The 17,958-nt window shown below is 44.4% G+C and overlaps 1 protein-coding gene across 4 annotated transcripts in view; it reads left to right on the plus strand.

Moving 5' to 3' along the window:
• Positions 1–17,958, plus strand: part of zeb2b (zinc finger E-box binding homeobox 2b) — a 99,491-nt gene that overhangs the window by 67,735 nt on the left and 13,798 nt on the right. For 2 of the 4 annotated variants that reach the window (XM_050063000.1, XM_050063002.1), the window contains exons 3-6: positions 2,862–3,118; positions 10,009–10,077; positions 14,267–14,455; positions 16,892–17,106. In XM_050063000.1, the coding sequence (XP_049918957.1) occupies positions 2,862–3,118; positions 10,009–10,077; positions 14,267–14,455; positions 16,892–17,106 (730 nt within the window). The remainder of the gene's footprint in view (positions 1–2,861; positions 3,119–10,008; positions 10,078–14,266; positions 14,456–16,891; positions 17,107–17,958) is intronic. The other 2 variants (XM_050063001.1, XM_050063004.1) reach the window with 1 other exon arrangement.

Here is a 17,958-nt window from a genome sequence, read left to right on the forward strand (position 1 = left end):
TGTGTCATTTTAATTATCTGCAAAACCCAAGTCAAAGAGGCTCCTTTTATTTACCTTAGAAGTAAAAAAGCGAGGGGGGGGGAGCAAACAGGTAGCAAGAGTTTGTGAGGCGTGATTGCTTTTGTTGAGGATGACACTTAAGGTAAGAAAAGGAGAGGAGAGGCATTTGAGGAGTAAACATTATCTTTTCTTTGTCTTTCTCCTCTGCTCAGCGACACAAAAGGCTGATTAAGAGCGAGGTTCGGGAGTTGGGGAGACGGGGGGGGCGAAATAACTGCCTGCGAAATATTAGTAGGTTAGAATTACTTTGTTGCGTGACACAATACCAATAGATGCTTCGTGCTCGGAGAGGGAGAGGCTCTTGTCAGCGGTGGCACCTAAACAATGGCGGCTTTCTTGACGTTAATACTACGCGTTTGACTTGACGAGCACCCCACTGTCATTTTGCCTTCTTGGAGGTATACGTTGAATGCGGAGGAGACAGCTGACGTTCGGATGAAGATTGCGTCGACTGTCAGAGACAGTTCAACGCCCCCGCGCTCGAATTTGTTCATAAACTTGAGAGGACGTCACGAGAGATAAGAAAAAACAGCAGGCGACAGAAAGTAGTGACAAAAATACAGCTGCACTTTGAAGATCCAAATTCTCAATCATGCCCCCTGGAAAAGTTCGTCGAGGGTCCACAATGCCGCATTCCCAATGTGGGGGTATTGAAGTCAGAACGGTGTGCGTTGCCGCGGTGGATGTGTTGCTAAACAAAAAGAAGCTCCCTCCCTCCTTTTATTGGCGAAGAATAGGCCCTTTAAAACCTGTCCAGCCTTAGATAATTTCATTCAGCCAGCCCCTGCTCCGCCGTCATTGAATCTGCATCCAGAGATCAGGTTCACAGCGACGGGTTGATAGCTTCCCAAGCCTCTTGGCCTTTTGTTCTACCAGCCCCGGCGCGGCTGCCCCCTCCTCTGGAAAGTTGGGGGACACAGAGCTGATGGGACGTTGCTGAGAAAAGTTGGAAACCTCAGGAGACGTAGGGAGGTGGATTCGGAAATGCTTCGGTCATTGCAAAATAAAGGTATAACTTCTCCAATGAAGGCACAATATCAATTGTTCCGAAGTAGACGTGGACCACCCAGGAATTCCTAACGTCTCTCTCCACTCCTGGGTCTCCAGCCTGCGTTGCCTTTTTTGTCATCTCCAAGGAGCATTACTGAGTCTGAACTTGCCTAAACCCTTGTGATCACACCTCTTGAAAAGGTTTTGTTTCTTCCGTCGATTGGTATTCGAGGCAGGTCACCGCACTCCCACCCTCCTCCTCCCCCTGCTCTCTTCCCTTCCCTTCCCTTGCCTGCCTGCCTGCCTCCCCCCCTCAGCCTCCCCTCCCACGTTTGAAAGCCCTGTTTTCATTTTAATTTGCACCTGTTGTGCAGTTGTTCGCTGAAGGCAAGTGCAGACCAGTCAATCGTACGGAGACGTGTTAGGAGGAGATGTGGGGAGGCTTATCTTTTGATATGTATAACGTCTTCAGAAATGTCATGCATGAACTTCATCTGGTTGCTGATTCCGGGGGAGTTCAAGAGGCAGGGACACTCTCGGGCCTCAAAATACGGCACATTAAAAACGCCGTGATTAAGCTTGTCGATTACTCGCAGGGTCACAAATACGGTATTTATTCCGAAATATTAAAACATGGCATCTCAAAGCTATCAGATATAAATCTGTTGATTTTCTCCAAAGACTTATGAGCTCGCTGCAGCTTTTTTTTATTACCCAGAAACATAAATTCAGCTAAAGCACATTAAAAGGGCCTCCACCTCTTCACTATGGTGGCTCAAAGTCTGGGTCCTCCCATGATTGGCTCTCGCCGCAGAACATTCTTGTACAAGCTGCCAATGAGGTGTGTCCCCATGTGATGCCATGCTTCTGGCTCGCCTCGCGCTCCATCTGCACTCCCCCAATAAGTCTTCTGACGTCCTCCGCTGCCACGATTTACGCCGCGGCGAGCATGCGCCGAGAACCTGCCGACGCTGGTGACTAATTTGCACGCGAGCCACCTTTGATTGAGTTCACAGCCCTTATTTACAGGCCGGCTATTTTAAGAAAAGCAGGCATATGTCTGGGACCTGAGAGTTGTGGAAGCAGGCGGGCCCTGCTGATGCTGCTCTGGAGTGTGTGTGTGTGTGAGGGTGTGTGTGTGTATGTCAGCCTACCTTGAGCGTGCGCCCTGAGGCCTTGTCGCATCCGTATATTTTCATGTTAGGAAACATTTATATTTATGTTCACGGTTCAGTGGCAATGCAAATGTGAAGACATCCGAGGGCCATGTGATGAATAATCTAAATTACTATAGGTTAAGCCTTTTGTATGCACAGCAGCGACATTTGTGATATTGTATGTGCTATGTGGAGCATTTCAAACGTGACGGCAATGCTCCGGCGCAGAGCCGTCCTGAAAGGTGCAGCTCGTTGGCATCCGAGGCATGCGAGCAGGACTGAAAATTAGTGGCTATTTTGGCTCGCATCTCCTCGACAGCTGTCTGCCCACCGCTGCGGTGCAGTCACAGATTCCAGTCGCGGATGCTGTAATTGGGGTGTAACCCACAAAAAAAAAAAAGAAATGAAGAAGAAGCGCCTACGCCTTGGACCGAGCAGTGATGTGGGGTGACCTTTTTAATTTGGGAATAAACCTCAATTTCCAAAGCAAGTCAAAATCCCAGATTCCTCTGTCATTTGTGTTTAGAGTTTAATCACCCAGAGTAGTAAACGCCCACATTCCTCAATCAATCACATCACGAGCTTCCAGTAATGACCAGCACGTTCTGCGACTAACACTCTCCTGTACTGACCTTCCTTTGTGTCTCCCTGTGTCGCAGCTCTGAACTACGAGAATGTGGTGGAGACGGGCTCAGAGACGGAGGAGGAGGACAAGCTGCCGGTGTCCGAGGAAGACCCGCTGATCAACGGCACGGGCAGCCCCGCCAGCCTCACCAACCCGGAGGCCTCGCCACGCGCCGAGAGCCACGGCCTGCTGACCAAGGAGGAGGAGGACGACGAGATGCGGGACAGCGGCGTGGAGCACATCTGGCCCGACAACGACATGCTGAGTGCCTCGGTCGACGGTACTGGTGAGTGTCTCGAATGGAGTTGATTTCTTCCAGTGACACTCTTATCCAGTTAGATTACTCCACCGCGTGACAACATATGGAGAGATTTGCTATCTGGGAAACGTGGCCTGCTATCTTGGAAAGCAGAAAGCGCAAATTTAAGAGGTGAAGGATGAGATGATAGAAAATAATACTCTGAGTGATAACGCGTCCAATGTTCCTCGCAGATCCGTGCCAAAAAACCCGTCTCGCTATTGTTCCGTCTCCCCCACCAGATGTGCGGGGTTCAGGTGAGCTGTCAATCACAAAAGCTACCACTAAGCTGACTTTCCGATACTTTATAGCGAATGTGTGCACATCCTGCCACTCGCGGTGTCGTCTTATGCCGTAAACCCCACCCATCTGGTGCCCGAGTAGACTTAAACAAACCCCGCGGAGCGCTCGGCAAACACTGCTTGAGCCAGGTCTGACGGTGAAGCCCCAGCGATGCTCCCTCAGCAGACAGACATGATAAACAGTTTCTCTGTGAGTGACAGAGACCATTTGGTTCACGCTTAGAGAAAAGTCCCGCTCTGAGCCAAACAACAAAAAATATTTACAGTAATGTATAACCTCGCGGGGAGGAAAAAAAGCCTGTGAGCTGCAGAAAATGAAAAGCACCAGGAGTTGAGAATGTGGTCGATGTGATTCAATGTTTCAGATTCGGCAGGGGATGCGAGACATGATGCGAGGCTACTTTTACTCCAACTGTATCAGTGTTTACGCTATTTCAATGATCTTGAGCAGCGGCTCCCTGACAAGCTGCTTAAAGGGTGACTTCAGTTTTTTCAATGTGGACCCTATTTTTTCCAGGGTTTTGTGTCTAAGTGACCTATGTGAGTGACAATTTCTAAATGTGGTCCAGTGTTGACTGAGAGGGCTGCAGCCAATTGTCGCAAAACAGGCTGCATTGTAACCAGTTGGGGCAATTGTGCACTGTCAATTTACATCTACTAAAAGTGTCAACAACATTACAGAAGGGTTCCCTACATAGCTGGAGCTATTTGTGAAAGAGTAAGATCCATTTTTTAAACCAGAAACATCCCCAGAATCGCTGTTGCCAAACCCACCAGACTCCATTTAAAAAAATGATAATTTAATCCCCAGAAAACACACTTAATTCAGTGTGGACAGAAACAAAATAAAACTCACAAAAGCCATCTTGGTTTAATTTCCCACTGTTCCAACATTCACCAGCTCTAATTTGGTTGGAATAAACTCTCAAATCAGCCACGCAGATGTGAAAACATGCTGCCTCTATGCACGCTTAAATTGCTGTTTTTTTAAATGGAGTCTGGTGGGTGTGGTGAAAGTGATTTTGCTGGGTTTTCTGGTGAAACAAAAAGGTTGAATTCTTTCATAACATTGTCAGACACTTATAATAACAATCTGAGCCTGTCAGTTGCAAAAAAAAACCACCTTCACAGTGCACGATTGCCCCTAAGTGATTACATTGTCACCTGCTCGCCACTACCAGCTGCAGCCCTGTAGCTCAATACTGGACCAATTTTCAGCCAAATTGTCATTCCCATTATTCACTCAGACACAAAAAAAGGCAAATGGAGTTCAGGTTGAAAAATACCACAGCTCCCCTTTAATCCCCGGCAGGTGATACCTCCCCAAACTTGACTGACTGATCGTCTTTTGTCGAGCAACTCAGATTGCAGGGGCCCCGGTCACGGATGCTTGAAAGATAAATACTTTTAATTAGGGGGCAGGGTATAATCATTAAAGGAAGCCAGACTGCTGCAAAAAGTCATTAACAATCTTAAATGAAATTTTTATTTTTATGATAGCCATTTACATGTATAATAAGAGTCAATGATTCTTGGAAGCATGTGACAGGAACAGAGTATGGCGAGAAGTCATGTAAGACAGCCAATTTAAATGAGCTGGGCTTCGCTATTCATTTCTGCTAATGAACTAGCTGTGCACGGTGCCGAAAAACGGAGGAACATTCAGCAGTCTTAAATTTTAATATGGGGGAAAATTGCACATTTATTAGGGATGAAAAAAAAACTTAGTGGGTATCAACATTTGCGTCTCCTAAATAACTGTGCACACTGGCTGCTGGAGGAGGAGGAGGGCGAAAGAAAAGACACTTTGGTAAATAAATCAAGATAAAGGATAAACAAGCTGTCGTTGCATACGGTAATTGTTTATTTGATAAAGACCCGCGGTGCCATAATGTCTGTAATTCAACTATGTTGCAATTCCCAGATAATATGCTTCTTGTGTGATAAAGTGTCTGACATATTTCGGAGAGCAAGTCAAGTTCATTAGAGCGTTTGGGAGTCTCTTTCCCAATCTTGCGGGTGCTGTGTTTCCCAGCCTGCTTCTTTTTTTTTTTCCTCGGTGCCTAAGTGTCTACAGTGATACCTCAGCACATAACTTAGGTCTGAGATAAGTTAGCACCCCCCCTCCTTCTTCCTCCTCGGACTGATTTGGTCGTCACTCCCCTATCAAGAGTTTTTACACAGGTCTTGGAAGTGCGAGTGAACGCGCACATTCTCTAGGAGTTTGGGAATTGCAGTAAAAAAGCCACAAAAGTTTGGACAAATGTCGCCCGAAAACACAAACAGGCACTCCGAGGAGTCGTTTAATGCGCTGGGATGCTTTAAAAGTGTCTTCAGAAGTGGAGTAACGCGGCCCAGATGACTTTCTGAGACATTGCATGTAAGAGAGAAAGCGAAGAGGAAAAAAAAAAGAAAAGTTTATCGCCGAGGCTCTTCTGATTCCAGGGCACAATCAGAGTCTTGTGTCTGGCGTTGTCCTTGACATTCCTTCATCCCACAGCGAGGCTGGACGCGATGTGCTGGAAAGCATGACATCATTATCACTGACAGACATTTTCAAATAAATCACCTGCGTTCTCCCTTTGCCCTTTTTAAACTCCTCTCCGCGGCGTCAGGATTCAGTGCAGTGCAGAAACACTTTCGCTCGATATAAGTTCCAATTTATGACGTTTTTTTTTTTTGCCAAGTGTGTCCTTCTGTTTTTGATACAACAGCGGTTCTTGTTTTCTTTGCACATTCAAGTTCTGGAGTTATTAATTTGTCATTTAAACACCTAGTGCATCCAGGAGTTTCCCACGTTCTCCAATAAGTGTTTCAGATGCTTTCCCGTCCTGCCAAGAATAAAAAACACACTGTATTCTTTGGCTGCACATTTGAAGGGATGGACACCGAATATGTGCTATTGACAACTTTAAAAATATCAGACATGGCATTGAAAATTAACCAGATCTTGTGTCTGAGACGGGATAAACGAGGCCGAGCGCACAAAGGCGGAACTTTAAAGGCCGTAAAAATAGGAATGTTTTCAAAATAAACAGCATCAGAGCTGCTATGAAAATAGGTGGAATTACGGTCTGGCCGAGGTATTCCGGACTCCTCCTGAGTCCAGAGGCGACTCGCAGACCTCAACATCGCTCTTCAAGGAGGTGTGTACCTTACTGCCTCGCGTCCTCTGTGATTTAACACTGACAAAACACGCTTTTCCAGCATTTCGCGGACAGTTTCATCCAGAGTGCTTTTCCACGAGCAGAAATAGGCGCATACTTGTGGCGTGGACGACTCCAAAAGAAATCAAATCCCTCTTCTTTTCCCCTTTTTGCTTGTGACGTTTTTTATATGTTGTGAAAAGCAGCAGCATTCCTGCTATAGACGGCACCCAAGTCACTACAATGACACTTTGTCCCATTTGAATGCAGCCCAGGACTGGCGTGCATGTGTGCCAGAGGCCGTAGCAGTGAGGTGTACATGGTATTAGCCTACCTCCTACTGGAAGCAGCCGTGCCTCCCTTCAGACCACAGATAACAAAAGTTTTCCAAGGTAAATAGGGGAGAGTGGAGGGCCAGTAAATCCCACCGGTCATCCCCTTGCGTCAGACCAAAAGTATGCAGCCAAATTTGATTACCCAAAGCAAACACGGTGCCTACGAGGACGCAGCAATGTGAGGGAGGTTTGCATCCATGCTGATATCTGATACTTGTGGGTATATTTTAATCTGTGGTGCAGAGTTTTTTTTTATCTGTTTTGTTTTGTCATAGCTTAATTTATGTTGTTTAAAACCCATTCATTTTCTCATACTGCAACTGTGGTTTGGATGCCGCTTGGCAGACGTGCAATCAAATGCACAGGAAAAAAAATAGCAGAAGAAGAAGAAGGGGGAGAGAAAATCCTAGCGAGGGGAAAGTTAAACTGGAACATACCCCTGCAGAAGAGTCTGTCATTATTCTGTTTGACATCGACAGGGGTATTTATCATTTCACCGCAGAGGCCAGATCTTTAATTTCGAGAAAACCCAGAATCGCGAGCCTTCGAAAGCATTCCACAACTATTAAAGCCATTGTTTTCGACTAAAAATAAAAAGGTGTTTTGCTTCTGGCTTTTGTGTAGCAGGATAACATTATTATAAACAATACACCCACCACCTTTCCTGTAATATCGCAGCCAGGTTTCTGTAATGTAGGCGCTCATCCTGGTTTAATCGCTCAGGGAGAGTCAGATGCATCAGATCCTGCTGTGGTCTGGGGTAAAAAAAAAAAAAAAAAAAAAGTAAACCTTCACAATGCAACACTTGTGACGTCCTTGCAGGAGTAGCAGAGCAAGACCAGATGCGTGTAAGGCACACAATGCAGGTTTTTTGTTTTAACACAAAGCCCCCATGTTCTGGGAAGCACCTTGATTTAATTTCTTCCGACGAGGCAGGAAGGAGGGACCAGGGACTTCTTAAGCTGATTGTCCAGTCGGTGTCCTCCCGTCGACCGCCGAGAGAGAGGGATGAATTTGTCAGAGGAGGGTTTGTTTACGAGCCTGTCAATGCACCGTTTATTTACAGCCGCCTCACCTGTGCCAGGACAATATCTGCCCGTCTGCACAGACTGGGTGCCATTATCCTGATTGGCAGTAAGAACCTGTGCTGTTTAAACGGATGCTCCTGGAGGGTTCGTTCGTCAAACATCGTTCGCCAGGGAGGCTGGAATAACCTGATTGGGTGGAACCAAAATGGTTTTAAGAGATCAAAAACGTAAAACATACCCAGTATTGATCGGCTGATTTTAACCCCCTGAGACTTTTAGCTTTTGTTTTGTAGGCGTCTGTAGTTTCTCCAAGCTATTCGGGGATCAGCCTTTGAACAGTGAGACAAAAAAATGACGTCCTTAGATGGGGACTTATTTTTTATAGTCACTAGTGTGCAATAAAGTATAAAACAATTTATGTCATTGCCTGAAATTGCAAACAATGCAACATTTGTTCAGTGTTTTGTAACTCTATGCGTTAGAGGTCACTCTGCACTCCAAGCTAGGAATGCCGTTTTTGTCTGTAGGGACAATTCGTCAATCGTAATCGGCCTGTGTGAGTGTCCCAATGTCCTCAAACGAGGACTTCGCTTGTTGCTGTTGCTAAAATTGGTCACATTTGTATTGAATATCAAACTACAAACTTAATTAAGCATGAATAAGCAAGTTCCAACCATAAAAGGTGATCAGGTTTCAGACCTTGCCCACTTTTGTGTCGGGATCGGCGGCAAACTGATTCGGCAGAGATGGCAGCCATGTTGTTTTCACCTGGGTTGATGTGTTGTGCTTTTGCTACCAATTGATGGCACGTAAAAAAGTCCAAGAACGAGCACAACCAGCCTGTTTTCATTCAGAAGTCGTCGAATACTGCGGCTTTGTCAGAGATTTCGGCATCAGACACCTGCCGCCGAAAGCAACCATTCGCGAAGGTATGATATGCGGGTGGAAACACTGCTGGAAAGTCAGTTTTAAGAGGGCGGGAGGGAAGGTGGATGGTTCAAACAAACCCCAGACTTTCACTCAGGAGCCTGGTGTCCACTTCCTGTACGAAAGTAGAGCCAAACCATGATGTTTTTCTCTAAACCGAACCACGTGCCTTTGTTGACGTCTCAGCTTTGGTTGCAACGTCTTGGAACAACAACACCAGACACAAGAGAATACCCAGGCTGTAATATGTAGGCAAAGTGGTGACATGTGACGAACGTGTTGGGACAACAGGTCTAAGTTAAGCAGAATTAAGTATAAGGTGCAGTTGTCCTCATACGAGGATGCAGGGTCACAGGAGGTTAAAGGCGGCGAGCTTTGTGGTTCCCAACCTGGGGCTGGCACCAAATGCCGCCCGTTTCATTGGGCCTCCGACTAACATACTTCACCAGAGAACATTAATTCTTTGTCTCCACCCACCTGAGGTTTACCCCAACCAATGAGGTTATTTCTGCCTCCAGAGCGGCTTTACCCCTGAGAAATGTTTGTGCAACTAAAACTCTTAATTTGTGGTTAAGGCTTGTATTCTTTTTAGTTGGTAGCGAGGCACTAACTCTCTGCTTGGGGTTGTGGCAAATCAAAAAAATGTGTGCGCTCACAATGCTCCCGAGCAGCTCTGGAGAAAAAGCATCCAGCAAATGACATATGATAAAAAAAAACAACAAGCGTGATCCTGCATGCAGAGGATTGCAGCAGCGTCACAGCCAGGGAGTAATAAGCTCAGCCTGCGTGTTGGCTGGAGCTCTATGATTGCTCAGGTGGATGTGCGCCGTGTTGTATTTAATCGCTCTGTTTGGCGATTGAAGCTTCCTTCGCCTCCCCCACCGCTTGTTGTCATGTTAAAGGTAAATAAGTCACTGTCTGGCCCAGATGATAGCATTCATTAAGCATGCCGAACAAAGCCGCGGCGCGCTGCGATGCACAGCGGTGCCTTTATTGCTTTCTCCATACCTTCCTCTTAAAGGCCTCATTGTCAGCGTTTGTTGGTTTGCACGGTGCACAGAGGTACTCACCCCTCCCTCTCTCCCTCTCACCCTCTCTCTCCCCCGTACCCCCTTTCCTCTGCTTTCTGTTTCTGTGCAGATGAAATAAAAGATGATTTTGACACCCTGGGGCCTGACGCCACTTTGCAGGCAGTTGGAAACGGTACAGGTGAGTCAATTGAAGATGTGTTTCTTGGAGTTGTTGTGCGCCGTCTGTCCCCGTGCCACGCTTTAACACACTCTGTCCCAATCTCTCTGGCTTGTGACCTCTCAAAACGAAGCAATGTCTGCTTGCAACATCTCGTCACGGGTTGCTCAAGCCTACAGTTTTAAGAGAGGAAAGTTAAACATGTGTTGTGTGTATTTATAAGTTCTGTTGAGTCATGCTGGACGTTTCTGACACAGAATGCCAGAAACCTTAAAAACATGGTGTTTCCCTACCTTCAAAGCAGCCTGGCAGTCCAACAGCGTAATAAATATTTAAATATGTTGCATCCAAATTCATGCTTATTAAAGAATCAATCATTTTCTGAGGCACAAGTCCAAACACAAACAACCTTTGCTGTTCTAAGCGAGCCTCAGCGTCCCGTTCCCCACTCCTGGTGGAACCGAACCCTACCCGCCATTTTTCATTAAGCCACCAAAGCTGATTTGCAGCCACACACCCCTCCCTTCCATGATATCATCCTGGCCACCCTGACAATTGGCCCTGGACGCTGTTATGGTAAACCAGACTCACCCCACAGAACGCCACGCAGCCCTGCCTCAAAACCCTCCCTTCAGCTTTAATTACTATTACTTTCTGCTCCTCGTGGTGTTTTCTTCTTCTTCTCCTTACACTTCTCTCCCTCCCTCGCTGTTCTGAAGATTCAAGCACGGCAAATGTTTTCCATTTTGACTGCTTAAAGGAGTTTTTTGGAAACAATACTGTGGCACCGCTGTGGAAGCTCCCCGCCACTAGATCACATGTGATTTCGTTTAGAGACATGAGCAGTTTGATCACGTCCCGGTGCCAAAGCACACTTTGATCCAGGTGATTTCCTCCTGCACTGGAGCAAAAGTTGGTTGTTTCTCCTTAAAGAAACATCTTACATTTGGAGTTTTCATCCAGAAAGACAGAAAGCCAACAAGAAGAATAAGTGTTCATTTAATTCGGCTAAATGATGGAGACGCCTGGTAGGGTGCAGAGACTGAAACATACATAGGTGTAATTTTCGGGGGGGATGCAGGGGGCAAGTTCCCTTCAGTATTTACATGAAAATAGCAGAGGACTTTTATTTTGACAAAGTTTATGACATTTCTACCATAAAATGATGCAGAAAGGGCAAAAATCGGGGCATAAAAATCACCATAATGTAGGAAATTAAGTGTTTGATGCTCAAAAATCTTCTTGCAGAGGACTCCTAATCCCTTCCTTTTAATATGGGTTCCCCTAATTGAAACATTAAAGTAGAGGAGGACTTTTATTTTGACAAAATTTATGACATTTCTACCACAAAATTACGGTGAAAGGGCAGAAATTGGTGCATAGAAATTTACCGGAATGTAGGAAATTAAGTGTTTGAAACTCAAGAATTTTCTTGTGGAGGACCCCCAACCTCTCCCCTCTTTTAATATGTGTCCCACCTCCCCAATAAACACATGAAAGTAGCATAAGACTTTTATTTTGACAAAATTTACGACATTTCAACCATAAAATTACGGTGAAAAGGCAGAAACTGGTGCATAGAAATTTACCGGAATGTAGGAAATTAAATGTTTGATGCTCAGAATTTTCTTGTGGACAACCCCCAAACCTCCTTTTAATATATGTCTATTGAAAAGAGACATAAAGTAGTAGAGAACTTTTATTTTGACAAAATTTACGACATTTCTACCATAAAATTATGGTAAAAAAAAGGCAGAAACTGGTGCATGAAAATTTACCGTAATGTAGGAAATTAAGTGTTTGAAGCTCAAGAATTTTCTTGTGGAGGACCCCCAACCTCTCCCCTCTTTTAATATGTGTCCCACCTCCCCAATAAACACATGGAAGTAGCAGAGGACTTTTACTTTGATAAAGTTTACGAGATTTTGACCATAAAATGATGGTAAAGTGGCAGAAATTGCTGCACAGAAATTTACCGTAATGTAGGAAACTAAGTGTTTGATACTCAAAATTTTCTTGTGGAGGACACCCACCCCCCTTTAAATATGCGTCCCCTCAATAAAAACATTAAAGTAGCACAGGAGTTTTATTTTGACAAAACTGATAACGTTTATACCAAACAAATTACGCAAAAAAAGGCACAAGCCAGCGTATAAAAATCAGAATGCAGGAAGTTGTTTATCACTCAAAAATTGTCTTGCAGAGGACCCCTAACCCACATTTTAATATGGTTTTAGGTTTTATTTTGACAAAATGTGTTTTATTTCTACCATAAAATTATGTAGAAAAGGCACAAATTGGTTCATAAAAATCAATGAAATGCAGGAAATTAAGTGTTTGATGCATAAAAAATTTTCTTGCAGCGGACACCCACCCTCCTTTAAATATGTGCCCCTCCAATAAAAACAGTAAAGTAGCATTAGACTTTTATTTTGACAAAATTTATGACATTTCTACCACAAAATGATGCAGAAAAGGCACAGATTAGTGCATAAAAATCAACAGAATGCAGGAAATGAAGTGTCTGATACTCAAAAATTTTCTTGCAGAAGACATCCCCCCCCCCCCAATAAAAAATGAAAGTCGCAAGTAACTTTTATTTTGACAAATTATGCAACATTCCTACCGTAAACTGATGCAGAAAGACACAAATTGGTTAATAAAAATCACCAGGATGCAGAAATGTAAGTGCTTAATACGCAAAAATGTTCTTGCGTAAACTCCCAAAACCCTCATTTTTTGTGTGTGTACTCCAACAATAAAAATATGAAAGCAGCCCAGGGCTTTTATTTTGACAAATTATGCAACATTTCTATCATAAAGTGTTGCAGAAAAGGCACAAATCAGAGCAGGAAAGTAAGTGTTTGAGGCTCAGAGCACTCCCAAACCCCTTCATTCAGTATGTAGCCCCTCCATGTTGAAACGAATCGTACACCTTTGGAAACTTAAAGTAAACATCTCATCACCCTGAAGGTTTTTAGGTTCAGGATCCAGAAACTGATTGCACCAAGCTTCATCAGTCCATCTTTAAAACACCATTATCACAACATTCAGTCTCTCACAATTATCTTAGCGCTCCTCAGACGCCACGAAGAATCACCTAATGAGAACGCCGTATATTGTGCGATCACAGTTATCAAAAGTGATCCATTGGCACTGATGACATTTCGGTGCCATTTTTGACAACCAAATATCCACTACCTTGACCTTTCGCAAATTGGACCGCAAAGTCATCACGGGCGAACAAATCGCTCTTTAAACCTCACCTTGGCTCGCGGTCTAAAAGCCTAATTAACAGGGGATGAAGTCTGATGAGACGTCACTCGCGTTTTGGTTCGACATCGCCAAACAGCCTGCAGAATTTCTTCAGGTTGTAAACAGTGTGTGTGTGAATGTGTGTGTGTGTGTTTTGAAAGTCGGCCATCCCCTTGACTAATGAAGGCTGCTGATTTCTTTTAGCTCCGGTTTGTTTTTGGAGGCAGCTATCTCCACACTGCAGCTTAAGAGTTTCCCTGAAGAGAAGGGACTGGGAAATAATTTGAGAAAACGCATTGTGTGGCCTCAGCACTTTGGCTGGCTTAAGATACATTCTGCTCAGCTATGGCAAAGCATGTCTCTTTTTTTTTTTTTTTTTTTTTTTCTGCGCTGGTTTGTGGTTTGGCCCCGGTAATCTGTTCAACACAGAATCAACAAAAGCCACAGTCTCTTGATTGACCTTATATGTGAAAGTCGATACAAAGAAACGTGGCTCTGGTGCTGATTAAGCCAGGCTTGTGTATGTATGCATAATACGTGTGTGAGTGTGTTTCCCGTTTTTATTTTACAGTCCCAAACTCAGAATCTGATTTTATGTCACGAGTAAATTGGGTCAGTGAAGTTTTTTTACACGTTGCTCCTCCGCAGCTCATGGTAGCGCGTTTATCTCCGACTTTTGGCCGGATTAAGTTACAATTCTTATTTTAGCCGGCATGGCGTGACAAGCAAACCCAGTAATTTAGATGTATTCTCCCCAAAGCACGGCTGTAATGTTTTAGGGTGGCTGTCCTCATCGCATTTCCACCAAGATGTTCCCAATATCCTCCTGTAAGACATTTCTCAGGGGAAGAAATGAATCCAATTTATTCCTCCCCCTCTCTTTCTCTCTCTCTGCATCGGCCTCCTCCTTCACTGACTCTTCCTTTTCTCTCTCCCCCTTCCTCCCCTTTTCCAGTCAAGAGCGTTGATTGCACTTCAGAGTTCGAGGACTTCTTCACCAAGCGGAAGCTGGACGACAGCGACAGTCACGTGGTGAGCATCGCCGAGTACCTGCAGAGGGGCGACACTGCTATCATCTACCCAGAGGCCCCGGAGGAGCTGTCCCGCCTGGGTACGCCGGAGGCCACCGGTCCAGAGGAGAACGGTACGAATCCTCCAACATTTCAGAGACATTAAAGATAAGTCAGGGAGGAAAAAGAAAGAGCAGTATGTATCTAAAGCATAGACTGTTTGTGGACTCACATTTTGAAGCCTTGAATTTGGCATTTTGGCTGTCGCCATCTTGGATTACTGGAGACAGAAGTGACCAAATTTGGACAAAAGGGTGGAGCTGTGAAGGAGCAAGGGGTGGATCTGATAGTCTGTCACTCAAAATGCCCACAACCTTAATTTTGCGTAACTTTAAGCCTCAATAAAATGTAAACCTGTGAGTTCACCCTCTGCACAATTGTCACAAACATTTAAATTAGCTATAACGACCAGAACTGGTTTTGTGCCAGGCTGTAAACATGTTTGTTCCTGCCGTAAAGTTGAGCCTTTAAACATGGGGGTCTATGGGGCTTGAGTCACTTCTGGAGCCAGCCTCTAGTGGCCATTAGAGAAACTGCAGATGTTGGTGCTTCCATGTTAGCTTCGATTTTAGAGGTTACGTCTTGATTTAAAGTTAGCTAACATTTGCTAGCATTAGCTACTCATGCTAGACTTTGCTGTAGCAGCAAAACTGAAAAACTTGCTTTAAAAAGTTTTAATTTAAGTTTTTTCATTCTTATTTAAATGTAAATCCAGTGTATTGTTAGCAAAGATAAATTAGCCCGTTCATAAAACCCATTTAATTTACAGTACGCAACATTAATGATAGGCTAACTGCTACCAGTGAATCCTTGTGCTATCATGTGAGCTAGCTAACGCTAAACGTCTGCGCAGCACCTTTTTTTTTCTCACATACTGTCTAATTAGTGGTATTATTATTCCAAGTATACATACGTTAGCTAACATTTGCTAGCATTAGCTGCTCATGCTAGGCTTTCCTGTAGCAGCAAAACTTACGAATTAGTTACCACATCTTGCTTTTAAAACATTTATATTAACTTCATTTTTATTTAAATGTAAATCCAACGTATTATTAGCAAAGATAAATTAGCCCATTCATAAAACCCATTTAATTTACAGTACGCAACATTAATGATAGACCAACTGCTACCAGTGAATCCTTGCGCTATCATGTGAGCTAGCTAACGCTTAAAGTCTCCACAACACCTTTTTTTTCTCACATTTGGCTAATTAGCTGTATTTTTATTCCAAGTATACAGACGTTAGCTAACATTTGCTAGCATTAGCTACTCATGCTAGGCTTTCCTGTAGCAGCAAAACTTATGAATTAGTCACAAAATCTTGCTTTAAAAAGATTTATATTAAGTTTCTTCATTTTTATTTAAATGTAAATCCAGTGTATTGTTAGCAAAGATAAATTAGCCCATTCATAAAACCCATTTAATTTACAGTACGCAACATTAATGATAGGCCAACTGCTACCAGTGAATCCTTGCGCAATCATGTGAGCTAGCTAACGCTAAACGTCTGTGCCGCACCTTTTTTTCTCACATATTAGCCATTTAGCGGTGTTATTATTCCAAGTTTATGGACATTCTTGTGGGCCACGACGAATTGTTTTCTAACTTCTCAAGCTAGAGTCGCACCGTTTACCCTAGAAACCACCAGTGAAAGTGCAGCTAGGGGGTGAGGCTAACACAGCTAGCAATGCTACAACGGCTGCTAACAGCTACATACAAGCAAAACAAGGAATATATGTGGGCTAAAGGGTCCCTGGTGTGAAAAACATTGACGACAGCTGCTTTATAGCGTTTGAAAATTATTTAAGCTACTGAAAATGTTTGGCAGCACATTGACACCAGTGTTGATTGATTTTAAAACGAGTCTTAGACACTTGCGGCCTCCTCTTGTAGCTCGACTGTTGCAGTAGCAGAACATGCTTGCTCAGCTCACCCCCCCCTCGCACCAGCAAAGGTTAAAAAAAAAAAGAAAGGAAAGGAGTCTGGACAGAGCAGCAGCTCTTCCCGCTGACACAACCAGGCAGCTGTTGGTCCCACAGATTCACCGGATGCCTTGGTGTTTACCTACAGTCTTAAGCAACAGCTGGGCAGGGGCTTGAAATCAGATAGCGCACCTCTGAAGCTCCCCAGAATGGGCTCATGATTCATGCTGCAGACATGACGAACGTGTGAGTGGGAATGGCATTAAAAAGTGTTTCAAGAAATTAGGTGTGTGTCAGCGGGTTTGTCCACTTGTGTTTGTGTACGTACATGTGTGTGTCAAGGAAAGTGAGACGTATGTGAGAGTGTGTGTCTGTGAGGAGCCGGGAGGAGGTCGTAGTGCAGCGGATGCCAGCCTGACACTGTGGCTCTCATGTGGAGCAGATTGCAGAGATAACTCCCATACCACTCTGGGCAGCCCGCCCGTTAGCTGCCATTGATTCGCTGACCTTTTGGCCCGCTTTCCCTTCCCCTTCCCCTTCCCCTTCCTCCCCCTCCCCCTCCTCCTCCTCCCGCTGTCTCCCGTGCAGACCTGCCACCTGGAACGCCAGATGCCTTCGCCCAACTGTTGACCTGCCCCTACTGCGACCGGGGCTACAAGCGTTTGACATCGCTGAAGGAGCACATCAAGTACCGCCATGAGAAGAACGAGGAGAACTTCGCCTGCCCCCTGTGCAACTACACGTTTGCTTACCGCACTCAGCTTGAGCGGCATATGGCCACACACAAGCCTGCGAGGGATCAGGTTAGGGGGATTTTAATTTTTTCTTCATCCTTCACTTCTCTTTCTCCACCTCCTCCTCCTCCTTCGTCCCCTGTTTCATTTGACTTCTAATGTGCTCTGATCCCTCGGAGAAGAGAGATCATTTTTTCTGATTGGCAATCATTATTAATTTTTCATGGCATTTTGAAGATGCAGATCCTTTAATGGTAATAACTTTAATTGAGGCCCTAAATGGTTTTTTGATGGCCCTCCCTGATATAATTTTCCAGTCTCGTGTTCACGATCGAATGATTGTGTGAATTTCCAATTTGGAAATTTTTATCAGCTCCTTAACTTCACTTCACTCCTGGCTTTTAATGTTCTTCTGGTGCAGCCCGCAGTCGTAGCACTCCATCAAACCGACCCCTCCCCCTACTTCTAATTTCATGCACTGCATAAACATCTGTGTATACTTGAATTTTCTCGAGCGATTTATATCCTATACGTCTGAAATATAATGTGAATCTGCTGGCAGTTAGCATGAATCACCTTAAAGTCCTGCGAGGTGAAAACGCATCCCGCGGTCACGGGCGTTTAACTCGCTTGTCAGCTTTAAGTTGAAGATGTGGGGCAAGATAGATTGTGGCGACAGAGAAAAAACAGTTTTTTTGCACGTTGGGGGATAATTATAACTTCTCAGTGAACTAAAATTGGAGCAGTAAATTTAAAAGTAGATGGAGTCGGTATTTGGTTAAAAAATGCGACGGATTTAAGAGCGTGAGTTAATATTTGAAATGAAACAGGTCTGAGTTTGTGATTTACTGCACATACACACTGAAATGTAGCATTTATAAAGTATTGTTGCACGCTACATGCTAATTTTTGAAGCCTGCA

Source organism: Epinephelus moara, chromosome 15 (assembly GCF_006386435.1).
Source record: "Epinephelus moara isolate mb chromosome 15, YSFRI_EMoa_1.0, whole genome shotgun sequence".
Classification (NCBI taxonomy): Eukaryota; Metazoa; Chordata; class Actinopteri; order Perciformes; family Serranidae; genus Epinephelus; species Epinephelus moara.